Source organism: Papaver somniferum, chromosome 1 (assembly GCF_003573695.1).
Source record: "Papaver somniferum cultivar HN1 chromosome 1, ASM357369v1, whole genome shotgun sequence".
Classification (NCBI taxonomy): Eukaryota; Viridiplantae; Streptophyta; class Magnoliopsida; order Ranunculales; family Papaveraceae; genus Papaver; species Papaver somniferum.
In genome coordinates this window covers 122,792,838-122,809,703 of record NC_039358.1, presented here as the reverse complement: position 1 = coordinate 122,809,703, position 16,866 = coordinate 122,792,838, and the positions used below count along the sequence as shown (strand labels likewise).

General features: G+C 35.8%; 3 protein-coding genes across 5 annotated transcripts; 2 read left to right on the top strand and 1 right to left on the bottom strand.

Moving 5' to 3' along the window:
* The first annotated feature begins 182 nt into the window (after window positions 1-182).
* LOC113299071 (plant intracellular Ras-group-related LRR protein 4-like) lies at window positions 183-3,974 on the top strand. Its single transcript, XM_026548003.1, has 4 exons — window positions 183-1,447; window positions 1,671-2,584; window positions 2,763-2,956; window positions 3,514-3,974. Exons 1-3 carry the CDS (start codon window positions 826-828, stop codon window positions 2,913-2,915), a joined length of 1,689 nt encoding a protein of 562 aa, XP_026403788.1. The 5' UTR covers window positions 183-825; the 3' UTR covers window positions 2,916-2,956; window positions 3,514-3,974.
* A 2,112-nt stretch (window positions 3,975-6,086) lies between these two features.
* Window positions 6,087-6,593, top strand: LOC113350151. Its single transcript, XM_026594245.1, has one exon. The coding sequence runs from the start codon at window positions 6,087-6,089 to the stop codon at window positions 6,591-6,593; it is 507 nt and encodes a 168-aa protein (XP_026450030.1).
* A 776-nt stretch (window positions 6,594-7,369) lies between these two features.
* Window positions 7,370-12,023, bottom strand: LOC113299053 (calcium-dependent protein kinase 26-like). Of its 3 annotated transcripts, none has more exons than XM_026547979.1 (8): window positions 10,231-10,981; window positions 9,958-10,101; window positions 9,710-9,862; window positions 9,361-9,476; window positions 8,844-9,011; window positions 8,329-8,553; window positions 7,924-8,158; window positions 7,370-7,817 (listed from the first exon to the last, which is right to left on the bottom strand). In XM_026547979.1, the coding sequence occupies exons 1-7, from the start codon at window positions 10,979-10,981 to the stop codon at window positions 7,952-7,954; spliced, it is 1,764 nt and encodes a 587-aa protein (XP_026403764.1). In that variant the 3' UTR covers window positions 7,370-7,817; window positions 7,924-7,951. The 3 variants fall into 3 exon arrangements, with proteins under 3 accessions (XP_026403764.1, XP_026403770.1, XP_026403776.1); XM_026547985.1 differs by lacking the exon at window positions 7,370-7,817 and adding an exon at window positions 11,582-12,023 and having other exon boundaries at window positions 7,952-8,158; window positions 10,231-11,012; XM_026547991.1 differs by lacking the exon at window positions 7,370-7,817 and adding an exon at window positions 11,506-11,530 and having other exon boundaries at window positions 7,952-8,158; window positions 10,231-11,012.
* Window positions 12,024-16,866: the final 4,843 nt, after the last annotated feature.

The following is a 16,866-nucleotide window of genomic DNA, read 5'->3' as shown; positions in this document are numbered from 1 at the left end:
GGTAATTTCAGTTAGAACACAGTTTTAACTTTAAATTTCTATTTCTTTAATGAGATTTGTTTCTTTTATTATTAAATTTTTTCTTAATATGGATAGGTAACCGGTGGGTCTTAATTATTTTCACGGTTTTAAGTATCGACGGTATAATTATTAGTATTTCGTTTGTTTTTGTTTAAATTATCTGAAGAAAATAATAAAAAGGTGGGCTCTAAAACCAGAATCCAGCCAAACGAAGTTGCAGAGCAGGGTGAGGGAAAACAAAAGAAATAAATAAATAGAAATGACTGGAAATTTCAGAAATAGAAAAACAGAAACAGGAATTCAGGAAACCCCATAGACAGGATTCCAGCTGTGTTTATATTTTTGCCATTTTTCTAATTATTTTTTGTTTTTAACGGGGGGTTTATGTATTTTTAGCACTGTGTAAAAGTATAAACGTAGTTTCTAATTACAGGAGAGAGTTGTTCAGATATACAGTTTAAATTGTTTTTATAGAAAAAACTCCATTTAAATTCCTTCTTCCAATTCTTAGAAATACCATCTCATTTTTTTAGTTTTCTTTCTCCAAGCTTTTTTCTGATCTGTATTTTTTTTTCTGGGTTGGTGTTGTTTTCTTTGTAGAAGATGAAAAATGGAGTTTCTTCACGTATTTATCTCGTTTTTCTGAAGTTTTTAAAGTTCTAGAAACATCAGAGAATACCAGGAAGGGTCATCATAAGAGATAAGTTTTTTCATGATTGTGTAGGTTCAGATTGATAAAAGAAACTCTGGGGTCTCATTGTTTTTGAAAAAACTAAAAAATATAGAGAATTTGATCTGAAAAAAATGGGTTCATATTTGCAAACAGTGGATGGAGTAGTAGGAGAAATAATGAGAATTCATAGATCTTTACCAGCAAGACCAGGTTTAGATGAAATAGAAGCATCAAGAGATTTGATACTTAATGTCGAAAAAGAAGAACAATCAAGAATTGAAGCCATTTCTAAACAGAAAAAAGGTATACAAGTACCTGAAGAATTGTTCTACGTATTACAAGAGATGCAAAGGAATTTAGTTTTCTTTCAAAGCAAAGAAGAGAAAAGAGAAGCTCTTAAATTACTTGATCTCGAAAGTGTTCATTGTTTGTTTGATGAATATGTTCAAAGAGCTTCTAAATGTCTTCCTGGTGCTTCAAATTCTTCTAAGAATAATGGGTCTATGAGTGGGTTTTCTGCTGCGAATTCCAATTCGGCTTCAGCTTCTTCTTCTGTTCTGGGTGATTCTTCGATTTCGGTTTCGCCTTCGTCTGTTTTATTCACCGCCAAAGAGTCCAGAAGTAGTTCTGAGAGGCTCACTAGTCGAGATGATAGTTATATGAAAGCTAAAGCTTCGTCACTCTACAGTACTGATCCTATTGGTACTAGACCGCAGATTGTTGATGCTTCTCTCAGACCAGTAATATCTTCTGGTAAGTTTCTTGAAATTAATTTTGTTTATTTAGTTCATAATTTTTGTAAAATTGCTATGCTTTTCCATGAATTATTAATGAATGTAGTTTAAGCTCTCATTAGAACCAATGAATTGCTTGTAAGAGTTTTGCTGAATTTTTCTTATGATAAGTGATGGACTTTTGTATGGATTGTACGTGAACATTTGATTTATTTTTGTTTTTGCTCAAATTGTTTGAATAGGTCAAGGTGGTGAGAAATTGAGTCTGATAAAACTGGCTAGTTTAATTGAAGTATCTGCGAAAAAGGGTACAAAGGAGTTAAATCTGCAGAACAAATTAATGGACCAGGTTGAGTGGTTACCGGATTCAATAGGGAAGTTAACGGGGTTGATCAGTTTAGATTTGTCTGAGAACCGAATTACAGTCCTACCTGCAAAGATCGGAAGCCTTTCTTCATTAACCAGATTAGATTTGCATTCAAACAGAATAGAAGAACTCACTGAAGCCATTGGCGATCTCTTTAGTCTGGTCTTTCTGGATTTGAGAGGAAATCAGTTGACTTCTCTACCAGCCAGTATATGTAAATTATCGCGGCTTGAAGAGATCGATCTTAGCTCGAATAGGTTGGCATTGCTTCCTGAATCTATTGGGAACCTCAACAGCTTGAAGAAGTTCAATGTGGAGACTAACAATATCGAAGAACTTCCACATACGATTGGTCATTGTACTTCACTTGTTGAGCTCCGGGCGGATTATAACCGGTTAAAAGCACTACCGGAAGCCATGGGTAGGATAGAGACACTTGAGGTTCTATCTATTAGGTACAATAATATCAAGCAATTGCCAACCACTATGGCATCTCTACCGAATTTGAAAGAGCTAGATGTTAGCTTCAATGAGCTGGAAGCCGTTCCAGAGAGTTTGTGCCTTGCTACTACACTTGTAAAATTGAATGTAGGCAACAATTTTGCTGATTTACGATCTCTACCAAGGTCCATTGGTAATTTGGAAATGCTAGAGGAGTTGGATATCAGTAATAATCAGATAAGGTTCCTTCCAGATTCTTTTGGCATGCTTTCCCATTTACGAGTTCTTCGCGCTGAAGAAAATCCTCTAGAAGTACCCCCAAGACAAATCACAGAAAAGGGTGCACAGGTAAACAACTTGTTCTTTCTCTTTTTCTTTGTACAGGATCAAACCGATAGTGAAGTTCTTTCGTTTCTGTAGTTATGAATCAGTTGAGGATTTAAGTTCTTAAGTTTCTGCAGTTTTGAATCAATCAGAAATTAGTGATTTTGTCTTATAACAACTAACTAAGGTGTTGTTTTTTCAGGCTGTCGTCCAATACATGTCCGAGCTTGTGATTAACCGGGAAGTTAAGAAACAACCAGTTAAGGAAAAAAAAACTTGGGCTCAGTGTTGCTTTTTTTCAAGACCTAACAAGAGGAAGCATGATGGGATGGACTATGTCAAACCTGTAGTGTGAAATCAATGCCACGATTGGAAACAGCACGACAACTTGAATAGGTAAAATTCTTACAAACTTTTAAACCTCCAAAACTGCTTGATCACAATGAAGCTAAAGTTGGAAATATTATATTCCTTTTAGTTTCTAATCAGGATATAGCAACTTTCTTTTATATGTCCTTTTAGCATTCCATCTCTTTGTTTTGTATCGCTGAATCTGGTTAGTTAATGAATCTGGTTAGTTAACGAACGACATATGGTATACAGTTGTAGTTGGCATATTCTATATCTTGCTTTATTAGTTTCAGATTGGGAGATCAGAAGGTAAGTTGCTTTTAATATTTTATCAAGCAGGATAGAGCATTTCCTCACTACTGCCACGAGTAGGATTATTGTTGTTCCGCCAATTAACTGAATGCCAGGAAGATAAACATATCATAAAGTCCTGTTATACACGTAAACTTCAATAATGTATAGATTTGTTTTGTTTTTTTTCCTGGTAAACTTACATTGATGCAATCAGTTTGTAAACGAGCTTACTTTTTACCATAAATGAAACACACAAATTAGCTGTTTTCATGTAGTTCTCATAATTTTTTCTTTTTGGTATCACCTAGGTCAATTCAACTGTGTAGAGGAGGAAAGAGAAGATGTGACGCTACTATTATCAAGCCTAAAGGGCTTGGCCGTATGAATAATGTTTTTTCTGGTCAGCACTGTTACTGCTCCTGAGTCTATACATTGTCATCCATGTATATTTCCACGAGTTATTGTTGTACCCTCACCGCATGACTGTATTTTAAGTGTTCATGAACCCCATTTAGACGACTTGGTTCACGGCGAAAAAGAACCAAAGAGAAAAGAGAAATAAGAATATGTTGTACTCTTAAGTAAAAAGTCCACTGTTATATGAGATCATTAGTTTCTACCTTGTCGTCTTCCCTTCCTTGTCACCCAATTTTTTCAATGTTTTTCTAACATTTGAATCTCTTCAGTTCAGCGTAGTTTATACACGTATGTACAAGTTTAATTTGGCTATTCACACTTTTATGAATATATATTGTTGGTTGAATATGAAGAGCTCCGTCTGACTAATGAAACTAGTTCCATTCTGAAATTTTGTTGTTCACAGACGGTTGCAATGGAGTGAGTTTTGTTTTGTGTAATTTTTGTTGAAGAATCAGTGAGCAGATGCATCGAGTGTGTGTCTGTGTGTAAAAGTAGTGTATGGAGCACCTAATTACCTCTGGGTAGGTCATATCTTTTGTATGTAAAGTTGGATTCTCACTTTTTAGGTAGTTTTCATTCAGTTGTAAGAAGCAACTAGTACTCACCAATTTGGTGACTGTGCGTGATGTCCCATGTGAAGTGACCCTCTTTTTACCAACTCTCATCATTCACGGTCAAACTAAAAATAGGATTTGAACCAGCAAAGCTGGAAACTGCCAGAAGAGGTCCAAGTTCGTCCATGCCAGCAAAAATGATGCCTCAATCGACAGAAGATCGTTAAAAAGAGACATCTTATCTATTGGATGCAAGCCTGGCTGATTCCGTGTATTTAAGCGTTTTCCTCATTTAGGACGTGCCAAATTTTCTTATTTCTAAAACACAGCTATAAAATGTAAACTACAATGGTGTTTAGGGCTGTTCTGTGCTTATAAGATGATTGGAAATTAGTAAATTACAGTTAACAAGAATCATGTTGGAGATGTTTACTTTATGCATGATTTACCAAATCGATAGGATAGGTTAGAATAATCAGATATTGGATTATTATTAGTTAATACTTATTTATTCTCTTTGTTAGAGCAGGGCACATGCAAAAACCTTCTACTTAGAATCTGCTGCACAGGCCAAAATCTAACTGGAATTCCTCAAAATAATGAATAGAAGAACATAATCATCTTAGAATCATTTCAACTACAATTGGTGCTTATTAAAATGATAGAATACATTAATCAAGAGTTAATAATCTCATTATTTATTGTTACTTAATTCCAGATGCATGTGGAGGTTTATAGAATCTAGACTAGATTCATTATTGAGCGGTGGAACTTGGACCCATCAAGCCCCCGGGCCACAAGGCTCACAACATTAATCACTTTGGTCTAGATGAAGTTTACACCTCAGTATCACTGTTTTGTTGTCCTAATTGATGATTATGCAGTTTACTGATGAACTCCTTCATTTGATTAGTCAAGTAGCTAGCTAATTACCTGCTACTCAATTAGAATCTTTTTACCGATAAAGAATTTGGTGCCGGCAAGACCGAATTATCGCTGTATTATAGTGACATCGACTCCTCAACTAAGATAATTTTACCACTATATTACAGTGACATCGACTTCACAACTAAGATAATTTTACCACTACATTACAGGATCATTTTTATTGATGGTGCTGTCAAGTTCTAACCCAGATAATTTTGCCGCAGTATTACAGCAACATCTTTTTCATCTTTTTTTAAATCTTTTATGAATCAGGCGAGGTATAATTACTGAGTAAATTTGGTAGTAGGTAATTAAGAGGTTAATGTAAACAGCTGGCCATTAAGAAACCTGTATGATGATTCATGATCAAGTAAAGACAGAGTGAACCCAAAGAAAGGCATCATTCACTCATTTCATGAGACTTTGTGTGTGTAGGGACATGCCAACAACATTAAAATTTACAGCTCTTCAAAATTTATTAAAGTGATATGGGAAAAATATATTATTTTAAAGGTATTTCTTTGAATTTTGATAATAAAATTGGGACCCAAAACAAAGAATAAAACCAGCCTGTTGTAGAGTTGTGAATTGCATCACAAATAATACAAAACACCACCACATCTTTCTCTGCTTCTTCATTTTCATGGTTTTAAGCTCTTAAGTTTTTCTTATCCATCCTCTCAACTTCTTCTTCTTCTTCTTCTTCTTCTTCTTCTTCTTCTTCTTCTTCTTCTTCTTCTTCTTCTTCTTCTTCTTCTTCTTCTTCTTCTTCTTCTTCTTCTTCTTCTTCTTCTTCTTCTTCTTCTTCTTCTTCTTCTTCTTCTTCTTCTTCTTCTTCTTCTTCTTCTTCTTCTTCTTCTTCTTCTTCTTCTTCTTCTTCTTCTTCTTCTTCTTCTTCTTCTTCTTCTTCTTCTTCTTCTTCTTCTTCTTCTTCTTCTTCTTCTTCTCACTGCAACATATTTGCATTTTGTTTCTGCACAATGGGTTCCCTTTATGAAGGCAGGAGCTTTCAGAAAAAAAGTTACTTTCCTTCTATGCCGACAGCCACAAGGAAATTAGGAGCACTTCCTATCTCAAGAACAAACTCAAAAGAACAACACGAAGAACAACCGTCTTTATTACGTAGAAGACTACCGTCATTTTCATCACTGGATACTAGTACAATTCAACAACCATTCTCTACTGTTGCTTCAACATGGGCACTTCACAGATCCAAGTTCTCAACGGCATCCATGGGTGGATATGCAGTTGCTGGAAGTTCTTCTATTAAGAAATGGTGGGATTGGGGATGGGCTTGGATGCTATCGAGGAAGCCAACTTTCGCTAGTGATCTCGAGATGGATGAGCAAGAGTATGTAATGCTTGGGTCACACAACAAAGGAACTTTGAGGCATGTTTTCTGTAAGGTCAAGAGTCAGGTCAGGAGACTTGTTGGGTCTGAACAATATGTGTTGCCAATTGGTGGTACATCTAAAGGATTTAGGTAAACTGAAATTCAAAAATCGGCTGTTGTCGATCACTAATCTCGGAATTGAACTGCATTTGATTGGCAAGAAACGCACGAATATCAGAACTGAAGATACAAAAAGAGAAGAGTAAAGGGTATTCATTTGTTGAAAGGAGATTACCTGGTTGTATTTATATTCATTACATTACATTGTATTTTTTTGGTTATATAAATGAGTTTGTTTACAAAGATTCAAACTCTGTGTCATGTTGTTGAGAATCCCATTCTTTTGATCAAGAGTCTATCAAATTTCTCTATTTTTCCGTTTCACTATTCAACTCATATCAAATGCTGAAGCTTTAGTGTGATAACACAGAAATTTGACTCAAATTAATAATAATAGAGTAATGCGCCATTGACAAATTTGTTTGGCTGGGTTCTACCTAGTGCCAATATGGTCGGCAGTAATAGAGTTATGAGGACGACATAGGCATGTCGGTGGTGGTGAGATTTTTTACGCCCTGTACACACCATGGGCACCAAGGGACAAAGCATGTGTGGAACTCTACACCTATATCGCCCTTTGCCTCTCTACCTTGAACATGACATGACTAGGTAGTCTTGTTTTCACTATTGGCAGGCACCACCTCAAATTTAAGAATCCCATGAAAGCTGTTAACAGTCTCATTCACCCCATGTGGTGTGCTCCTCCATGGATATGGGGGAATTCCATGGGATCAGAATCAGTCCACTGGTTGCAGCAGTTACCATGTAGTTGGATGAAGAGTGATATGGAAGTAGAAACACTAAACAACAGTGCTAACGATTTGATATAATTGAATGAATTTCATGCTTTGTGCTTGTCCTAAAACTCCACACTGTACATTAGACTGATACATAGTAAAAGCCGTATATCAACACTTCGGCCAAGGTAAGTAAACCATATTGTATAAAGTTTTGGAACCCTTTTTCTGAGTCAGTTTTCAAAAATAGAACTCAAGTCCTGATGACAATTCAAAAAAACCAAGGAAACACAAATAAGAACAACACTTAAAACACACAAATGTAGTTGTATAATCTTGTAAGAAAACCTTTGAATCATTCAGCAACAATTTGACGCCTGGGACATAGCGCTAAGCAGCTTATCACAGAATTTCCTCTCAGAAAAGCTTCCATGAGGTTCCCTAGCTGGGAAAGAACCAAAATTGCACTTCTTCAAAGCCATTGCCTGTCGGTTTCCTCCTTTCTGTTGTTGCTGTACAATCTATACATCATTCACAATCACAAGTTCACTAGCTTAGCTACCAGACAAGACAAAACTTAAGGGATTCATTTATTTGACTAGACATACAAGGCTTCTGAGATTTTACCTGTACAAAGTATATTTGTGACTGAAAGCTAAGGGGCGCGTGGTGAATCCCTATGTGCTCGTGGAGAATCCCTATGGGTTCGTGGTGAATCCCTATGGGACCGTGGTGAATCCTTGTGTGCTCGTGGTGAATCCCTATTACTCAAATTCAGGCTGTTTCGCATGGTTCGTCTTCCGAATCCTGTACTGCCCTTGGTCATCATAGCCACAAACTCCGAATAGTCTATACGCCCATCCTGAACAAGATAAGCATACAAGAACATTAGTTTAGGTTAATTAGAGAAATATTAGCTCGTTTAGTATCTGCCCACAGTTTTCCTTGAGTCATCATCATACAGTATTTTGAAATGAAATCAAAATGACAAAATGAAACGAAGGGCAGAGTACTCAAACCAAATGAACTTACATTATCTTGATCAACTTCTTTGATAATATCATCAAGAACAACATCTGTCATGTTGTGATCCACACAAGCTTGTTGGAGTTCATCAATAGTAATGTAACCACTCCCATCTTTGTCAAAGTACGCGAATGCAGCAACTAGGTGTTCCTCACGTTCCAGCTTGTTAAGATGAACCGTAGCAGCAATAAACTCACCGTAGTCGATTGTCCCACTGTTGTCTACATCAGCCTAAAACAGGTATAAGCTTGATTAGCTAGCACATTCCACCATGTTTTTATTTTTTCGTAGGAAGTAGGAATAATAATCTCATAAGGAGGCTGATAACTGGTTAATGCTAGTTTAAAGCAGTAGTAATTCAGCAAAATATCAGTAATGAGGTCGCCAGCCGCAATAAGCTATCAGTTATCCTACATGCTACCTCAAATGGGATTATACAAAGAGTAAGCTGGATAAAGTGCAAAGCTGTGTTCACAACGGTCACCATAAGATAAGAAATTTTCTGAGGAAGGCAGTCTTACTGCATCCATAAGATCGCGAATCTCCGATTCTTTCAATGTAGAGCCATATCTTCTCAGGCCAGCTTTCAATTCATCGAATGTGATTGCACCACTGTTGTCAGTATCCATTGCTTTAAACATCTCCTTCAAACCAGCAATCTCCTCCTCTGACAAACTTTCAGCTATTACCTGGCAATACACATAGAGACATCTTAACTCTCACCCCCTCAAATTATTATCTTAGAGTAAAATAAATTAAGTATGAGAAGGGAAAAAACTGGAAACATAAGTAGAAAAAGATACAAAGACATGCTATTCCAAATTTTGGTAGGCACTCTGGAATACAACAATCAGTGATTATGAAACATAGTTTTCTCAAGTATTTCACCGACTGTTGTTTAAAAAAAACTTGATGCTTTATAGCATACGATGTGGCTTAGTGAAGGTATCTCGACTTGCATCTCTAGTTAGTTCAAGAATGCAGATAATAAGTACTATGTACACATTCACAGTATAAGAAACCAGAACTTTAACTAACCCGCAAAGCCATCTTCTTCAACTTGTTCATTGCAGAAAACTGTTTCAGCCGAGAAAGAACTGCTGGATCTAATGCACGGTCAGGAGCGACCCCATTTTCACAAATCCAGGGATGACCTAACATTAGAAAGAAAGTAAAGAAAGCATATCAAGTGATGACTGTACACATCTATTTTACCAAATAGAAAATAACATACAAAAGACTATCACACTTCTTAAGAAAAGCAAAAGACCAATATTTGAAACACATCATAGTCTCTAAGAAAATGTCTGCTTTCTATCACTTGTTTGAAGATATTAAATGATGTAGCTCGGGGAAGGTTAACATAGAAGGGGTAAGACAAACATACACAGCACTTCATGAGCAGTGTAGCGATCTTGAGGTTGAGAACAAAGCATCTTCTGAATAAGATCCTTGGCACTGTCAGAAATTAAAGGCCATGGTTCAGAATCAAAGTCAATCACTCCCTTCAACACCGCGTCAAATATCCCTTGTTGTGTTTCTGAATTCGGCAAAGAACTTTGTTTTAGCTTAACAACCACAATGATCCAGTCCATAGGGAAGCCACTAGCCAACAGAAAAATAAAAATAATATACCTGCCCAAAAAGGTGGCACACCACTCAGCAATATATAGAGTATCACTCCTGCCGTCCAGACATCTGCTTCTGGCCCATAATGCTTGCAAAGTACCTCGGGAGCAACATAATATGGGCTTCCAACCACATCACTGAAAATCTGACCTGAAAGTAATATCGAGCAGCAAGTTTGTTTTGTCAAACAATCAGTAACATAATCTTTTCTTCTGTAGACAATTATGCAAGTGCGTACATTAGTGCATTACGTTACGCACAGTTATTGTTTTTCTATACCTGGCTTGAAGAAAACAGAGAGCCCAAAATCAATAGCTTTCAGAGAAAAATCATCATCCTTATTCACAAGCAAGAAATTCTCTGGTTTCAAATCCCTGTGCATGACTCCAAGCGAATGACAAGCCTCAACAACACCCACAATAATCCTAGTCAATTCAGCAGCTTTCCTTTCACTATAATGTCCCCTCTGAATAATTCTGTCGAACAATTCACCTCCAGAGCACAGCTCCATGACAATATGCACATACAACGAATCCTCATAAGCACCCTTGATCGTCACAATATTCTTATGACCAGAAAGATGGTGCATTATCTGAATTTCCCTCCGCACGTCATCTAAATCTTCTTTAGAAATCAATTTCCTTTTTGAGATAGATTTACACGCGTATTCATTACCAGTGGATATTTCAGTGCACAGATAAGTAGTACCAAATTGTCCTTGTCCTAATTTGCGACCAAATGCATAGAGATCACGAATGTTGGCAGTCTTGTGACCCAATACATAGTAAGCTTGGTTTTCCAACCCTCTCCTCATACTGGTACCTCTTGGACTAAATAAAGAAGTTTTTGGAGGTTTTCTTGGGCTATGATTATGGTGGGAGTTGAAACTGGTTGGTGAATTATCAGAATCTGAATGGTGATGGTGATTATTGGAGGCGTTATAGTTGTTGTTACGCCTTGAGTATTCTATGGGCTCTGTATACCCGTCTAAATATTTTCCTCCAAAAGATCCGCGGCATGCGTTGCCCATGAAACAGTGATAAATCCCCAGACACTAGAGCCTTTCCATAATCAGATGGCAACAACAATAACAAAATCAATATCTCATAATTATAGTACACAGAAGAAAAGATATCAAATTGCTCATATATCAAACAACAACAGAAATTCTCTAGCCAAACCATGCTATAGATAAAAAAGTAAAATACCCTAATTGCTCAATCAAGTCATCATGAACCACAAAAATGTATATGAGATAATGATAAAAGTAGTACTAGAGAACATTAAATCTTGTATAATAAAGATCTTAATCAATATTCAACAGAGGTAGTTCATTTCATACCAACACCTCGAAACTTGAAATTAAACACAAACTCATATCTAAATAAGCTAAAAAACCAAGCTAAATGGCTTCTACAAACAAAATTCCTCATACATGTATGTTAATATGAGTAGAGAAATGGGTTCTCACTAGAATCTCACAAATTAGCCGACGAAATAAACTCATGGAAATTAATCAAATACATTGAATGCTTAACAATAAAAATCAATTACATTGAAAAGATCCAATAAATCAATATAACTACAGGAATTGAAATGAGAAAAGCGAGAAAGAGAGAGAGAGTATTACCAGCTGATACGAAGAAATATGAGAATGGAAGGATTGTTCATGGCTATTTTGGTTGATCACAGGAATTTCAAGAACCTATTTTCGGTTTGTAGTTGTTTTTTCTGTTAGAGAAATTGAGAGAAAGTGGTGGGCAGGAAGCAAATTGGAATATACATATATATATATATATAGCATCCCGCCGCGGTTTAGAAGACAAAGTCTAAATAAAATTATTAATCGAGGAATAGAGATAATCAATAGATAGACAGAGTTAATAAAGCTTGAACTTTGACCGGAGGGATAGCCTATTTTTAGACCCAGAGAGGGGATTCCGGTCACTAAAAATGGAGTGATGAACGTGTGATGATGATGCAATCATATATTTTCAAAGTAAATCATTATTACGGATGAAGAAAACTTTACAAGAAAAAGACATTTTGATTTTGACTTCATTTAAGCACAAGACAGAAATCTCAATTTCATTGACGTCTCTCGATTGGACCTTAGTGTTGGCAAATTAGAACTATGGGCAGTCCCCTTATGCTATTGCGGCATAATGAAGCATATTCTCATACTTTCATGCGGCTTTCCACTTGTATAGTGTAGTGTTGTTCTTCCAAGCTTGCATTGCTTTCACCGACGAATTCCCAAACCAAATTGGGAAATGCAAATTTGTTGCGGTTGTAGTAATCCAGTATGTGAGCTTCCACGAAACAAAGGTTAAAGCTTAAAGTAAATAGTATCTCGTGTTTGTGGACTTCAACTAGAGAAGAATGGAGAAACATATTTAATGTTTGATAATCCCACGTACGTAAAGTCGTAAGTTGGCCTTTTTCTTTTCCTTTGATTGATTGGTACGTTATAAAAGTTTATGGTTCTCATGATCCCATGACGAGATTTAAATTTCAACCAACTACCTAATGATATGTCTCACCTACTTATAAACGGTAGCATAACATAGTTGAGAGATGGTCTTACATAAAGATATCCCTAGAAAGGCTTGATCTTGAGTTCCAAAAAATGATGGTAGATAACAAGTCACTTTTTTCTGGACGAGAACAATAAACAATTTGATTTTGATGTATCGCCCTTTTGAAATTAGTCCCGCATTGTATAGACAACTTAAAATCCTGTAGTTGGTAAACTTTAGGCAACCCTGATCTTGTATTCTGATTTTCCAGGTGAATTCCTCGAACTAAGCACTAAAGTAAAATGTTTATTTACCGTTACCATACATGTGGACAGCCATACGATCTCAAGAAGACGACGAATCCTCGAACGAAGGACGGAAGCAAAATATTTACCATACATGTGGACCGTACATGTGGCGAGTTTAAGCGATACAAGTCACGACGTTGTGACGTGACAAGATGTGGTGAGTTTCCGGCGAAGTAAAACCTGAGGGAGGCGTAAACCACGATAAGCGACACCTGATCAGGAATATAATAAGAGTAAAGGCACTCAACATGTCCCAGTCAAGACCGTATAGATACATATGCAACTTGGTGAGTTTCCAACGAAGTTTTCTGATCAGGTATATGATAAGAGTGAAGTCACTCAATATGTCCCAGTCAAGACTCCATGGATACATATGCAGCTTGGCGAGTTTCCAATGAAGTAAAACCAGAGGGAGGCGTAAACCACGATAAGCATGCAGCTTGGTGAGTTTCCAGCGAAGTAAAATCAGAGGGAGGCGTAAACCACGACAAGCGATACTTGATCAGGAACATAATAAGAATAAAGTCACTTAACAGGTCAAGACTCTATAAATACATATGCAGCTTGGGTTTAAAAAGAGGGACAGTAGATTTGTGAGGGAGGGCTAGGAAAAGAGAGAGAGATGAATATTGTAACCGTTAGGCCTGTAAAGCTTAGAATTTGTGAGCGTGAGGAGTCTTATATGACCAAACCTTCGATATGTGTCATCCATTAAATTGTATGAGCATGATATGTGTCATCCATTAAATTGTATGAGCATGATACGCGTACAAGCTGCACATTTAAATGTGATGCCTTACTGCTTAAGAAGCATCGGGCAACCCTAAGTTTGCAAACTTAAGGGTTTAATACGAGTTGGGCAACCCTAACCTTGCAAATCGTAGGCCCATGATCTTTAATAGTCGTTTGATTATTTCGAATCTCTTTCTTTATAATAATGGTTGATTTGGATGTAGATTTCAAGGTGAGATTCATGGGATCAGGATCCGATGGAATTAGTACCCCCTCCCAAAATTTGCTGGTAAACTTTCCGACGGATTATGAGACCCACATCTTTTCAACCATAAAATTCTTTATACAATTTTTCAAATGAAATATTACTATTTATTTATTATTAATATTCTTTCTATCTACATTATTTTTTGATATTACTATTATTTATTATTTTATTCAATTATTATGTTTATCTATTTATCTATCTTTTTATAATTGCTCATATTATCGTTATATTACTTTTATTTATTTATTTGTCTATTATTAAGAACCTAGAAGAAGGAATTACAAGTTACCAAATGATACATGAAATTTATTGGAGGATCTTTTCCAAATGTATCAGGAATTTACTTGATTCCCAGGATTTCAAATATGTGGAATTACAAATTCCTCGAGATCACAATTTTTGCATCCAAACACCATAAAAATATTAGTGAATAGCCTCATCATTTTGAATACTGGGGAAAAGGTTAGGAAAGGTATAACGACTAATAATGGCGCCTCTTTAAGGTTTCGGCCAAAAATCTGGAGAGGGAATACAAACTTAAAAACTTTATTCCCTAATGTTTACAGAAAGACTCTCAAAGATGGAAAGTTGCAGTGGATGACTCAGAATGGAATTTGGATATACAATTCAAAACCTCACCAACATTTGAACTCAGATTAAGTAATAGGGTTTTGATATGCACAATGTTATTATGATATCCTGTAAGTGGCGTGGTATTATCACTTTTCATGTTTTGTTTTATAGATTAAACTTCATTTGATATGAATATTGAAAAGGACAGGGTACCAAGTATGCCACCAATTTTTCGTTCAGAAACATGTTGGACAAAACCTAATATAATTGCAAGTAGATCTAAATTTAAAATCCTCAAACAATATGTATATAGATTTTTTCTCTTGTCTCTTCCGTAATCAATATGTCTAGACTAAGAAGGTTGTGAACCTAACTGTGTAGAAGAGTTCTTGGACGATCTTACAAATCAATATCCAAGATCAATCAAGTAATATCCAAATCAAGAGGATCCAAATTCTGATAAGTATAAAAATTGTAATCTATCTTCAAGATACGAATTCAAGAAGAATTAGTGTGGTTATTGATCATTATTAATAATGCCTTAAAATACCTAGATTGATTACGTAGTACAAGACACAAGAAGTTTTGTTAAAGAAGAAAATTGTACCTGCAGAAAAACCTCTGGACCTCGTCCAGCTTTTAACGCAAAACTGTATTAACCCTCCAAGTGATTCAGATGAAGTCGTGCTCCTTACGTCTCTTGAACCTCACAAGGCTCTACGCAATTGATTCCCATAGCTGACGTCCTTTACAGTCTAAGAATTGTATCAACCTAAGTGAAGACTTTTGATACCAATTTGCCTCTAACAGATATGCCTATTTGGTTTTCCTTTTGGTCTAGTTTTGGAAATATATTTGCAATAGACAAATCTAGTAAACCTCACGAATATGGAACAATTACACTCAGTTAGATGAGAAACCTACATTACTAATCACTTCTCAGGAACAATCCAAACAAATCAAAGAATATTTTAGATATCTATCTTGAGGAATCACAAAATATGAGACCGAAAGAACTTTGTTGTTTCTATCTATCTCGTTCCTGATATGAGATAACAAGAACCTCGAAGATCGATAAGAACAAGATCAAGATACACGAACTATCAGGTAAAAGATAGTTGGACCTGGCTTTCTGAATCTGTAAGTAACGTCTTTAAGTCGTAACCGAATTTTATATGTATCTTTGAGAAAACTAGGTTTTTAAAAGAGGACGACTCTATCAAGCAACTAGGACACAGAAGTGTCAGGGATTAAGAAATCATGTTGATGAGTCTCTCTATTTATGTACTTTCAAGACTCTGGTATCTTTGAATTCAAGCTAAGATAACTTACGATTCAAGAGAACACTTTCTCAGTTTAGATGAAATTTTTGTTAGGAATTCATATAATCATTTGAGAAGTTTGTCTTGAAATTACACAGAATAATATATACTATGGTCTAGGGTTTTAGAATTATGTGCGATGTAGTTCATATTGGAAATATACCTTTGTACTTTCAAGCAAAAATCTTGTTTATTAACACTCAATACTTAAATAATGATTCACAACACAAAGTGATTTAGTTAACAAAGTTGTCTTAGAAGTGTTTATGAGAGTTGTAGCAATGTCAAACATATTTTTGAAAATATTTTATGAGCATCTGCTTAGTTCGATAATAGGTAAGTATGACCTTGGGAAGTTGGGGTACGCGTACCGGGTGTTGTACTATTAGCTATTAATGAACTCGGATCCCAAGGGTATATGTATTGGGTATGCATACCTCCCTCCTATTCACGAACTTAAAATCTTAGGGTACGGGTACTGGGTATGTGTACCCTTACCCATTCTGGAACTCAGACAACTCTCTTTAAACAATTTGAAGTATTCACAATCTCCAAGATAATAAATATCATTTCTTGCACAATTTTCAAATGATCAACTTGAAATAAAAATAGTTCATGAGCAGTAAATTTTTTTAGCCAGTATTGTTAATGATCTATGAACATCCATTGCTTGAATCATATTTCAAGAGATTTATCCAGACAGGCTTGACTAGAAATTTATTCTTTGTAATATTAAATCTACTAAAATCATATGACATAGTCTTATAAGATAGAATAATAAATGTCATGAGTAAATAGGATGGTTCAGTCTTCACATACCTCTTCTTCGATGAAGTTCTCCAAATGTCTTCGTTTAATCTTCAGTCTCCAATCTTCGAGGGTTATTCATTGAAGTCTGATACTCAACTACCATACTCTAACCCGAGTCCAGACTTGATTTTAGTGGATCAAGATATAGTTTTGTGTCTTTAACATTGATAACATGCTTGCGATATCAAAACTTGCGAGTTCGACCGAGAAGTGCTCTAAAAAGTTCCCCTTTGTCAATTTTAGTGACAGAACTATCAATACATATGGATTCATAAAAAATAAATCGTTCAACTCGAATTCCATCATGCTTGATTTCTTTGAGTATTCAACATCGTCTTGAATTATTCGTTCTTCGGTGGTTCTGCATATGATCGTTTCAGCTC

What these genes read in the sequence shown, in the direction of transcription:
- LOC113299071 (XM_026548003.1), top strand. Translation starts at nt 826, where the DNA reads ATGGGTTCATATTTGCAAACAGTGGATGGAGTAGTAGGAGAAATAATG. An exon ending in CAGACCAGTAATATCTTCTG is followed by an intron (nt 1,448 to 1,670) that starts GTAAGTTTCTTG and finishes TTGTTTGAATAG; the next exon opens with GTCAAGGTGGTGAGAAATTG. An exon ending in TCACAGAAAAGGGTGCACAG is followed by an intron (nt 2,585 to 2,762) that starts GTAAACAACTTG and finishes TTGTTTTTTCAG; the next exon opens with GCTGTCGTCCAATACATGTC.
- LOC113350151 (XM_026594245.1), top strand. Translation starts at nt 6,087, where the DNA reads ATGGGTTCCCTTTATGAAGGCAGGAGCTTTCAGAAAAAAAGTTACTTT.
- LOC113299053 (XM_026547985.1), bottom strand. Translation starts at nt 10,981, where the DNA reads ATGGGCAACGCATGCCGCGGATCTTTTGGAGGAAAATATTTAGACGGG. An exon ending in TGTGCCACCTTTTTGGGCAG is followed by an intron (nt 9,863 to 9,957) that starts GTATATTATTTT and finishes TGCCGAATTCAG; the next exon opens with AAACACAACAAGGGATATTT. An exon ending in AAGAAGTTGATCAAGATAAT is followed by an intron (nt 8,159 to 8,328) that starts GTAAGTTCATTT and finishes TATCTTGTTCAG; the next exon opens with GATGGGCGTATAGACTATTC.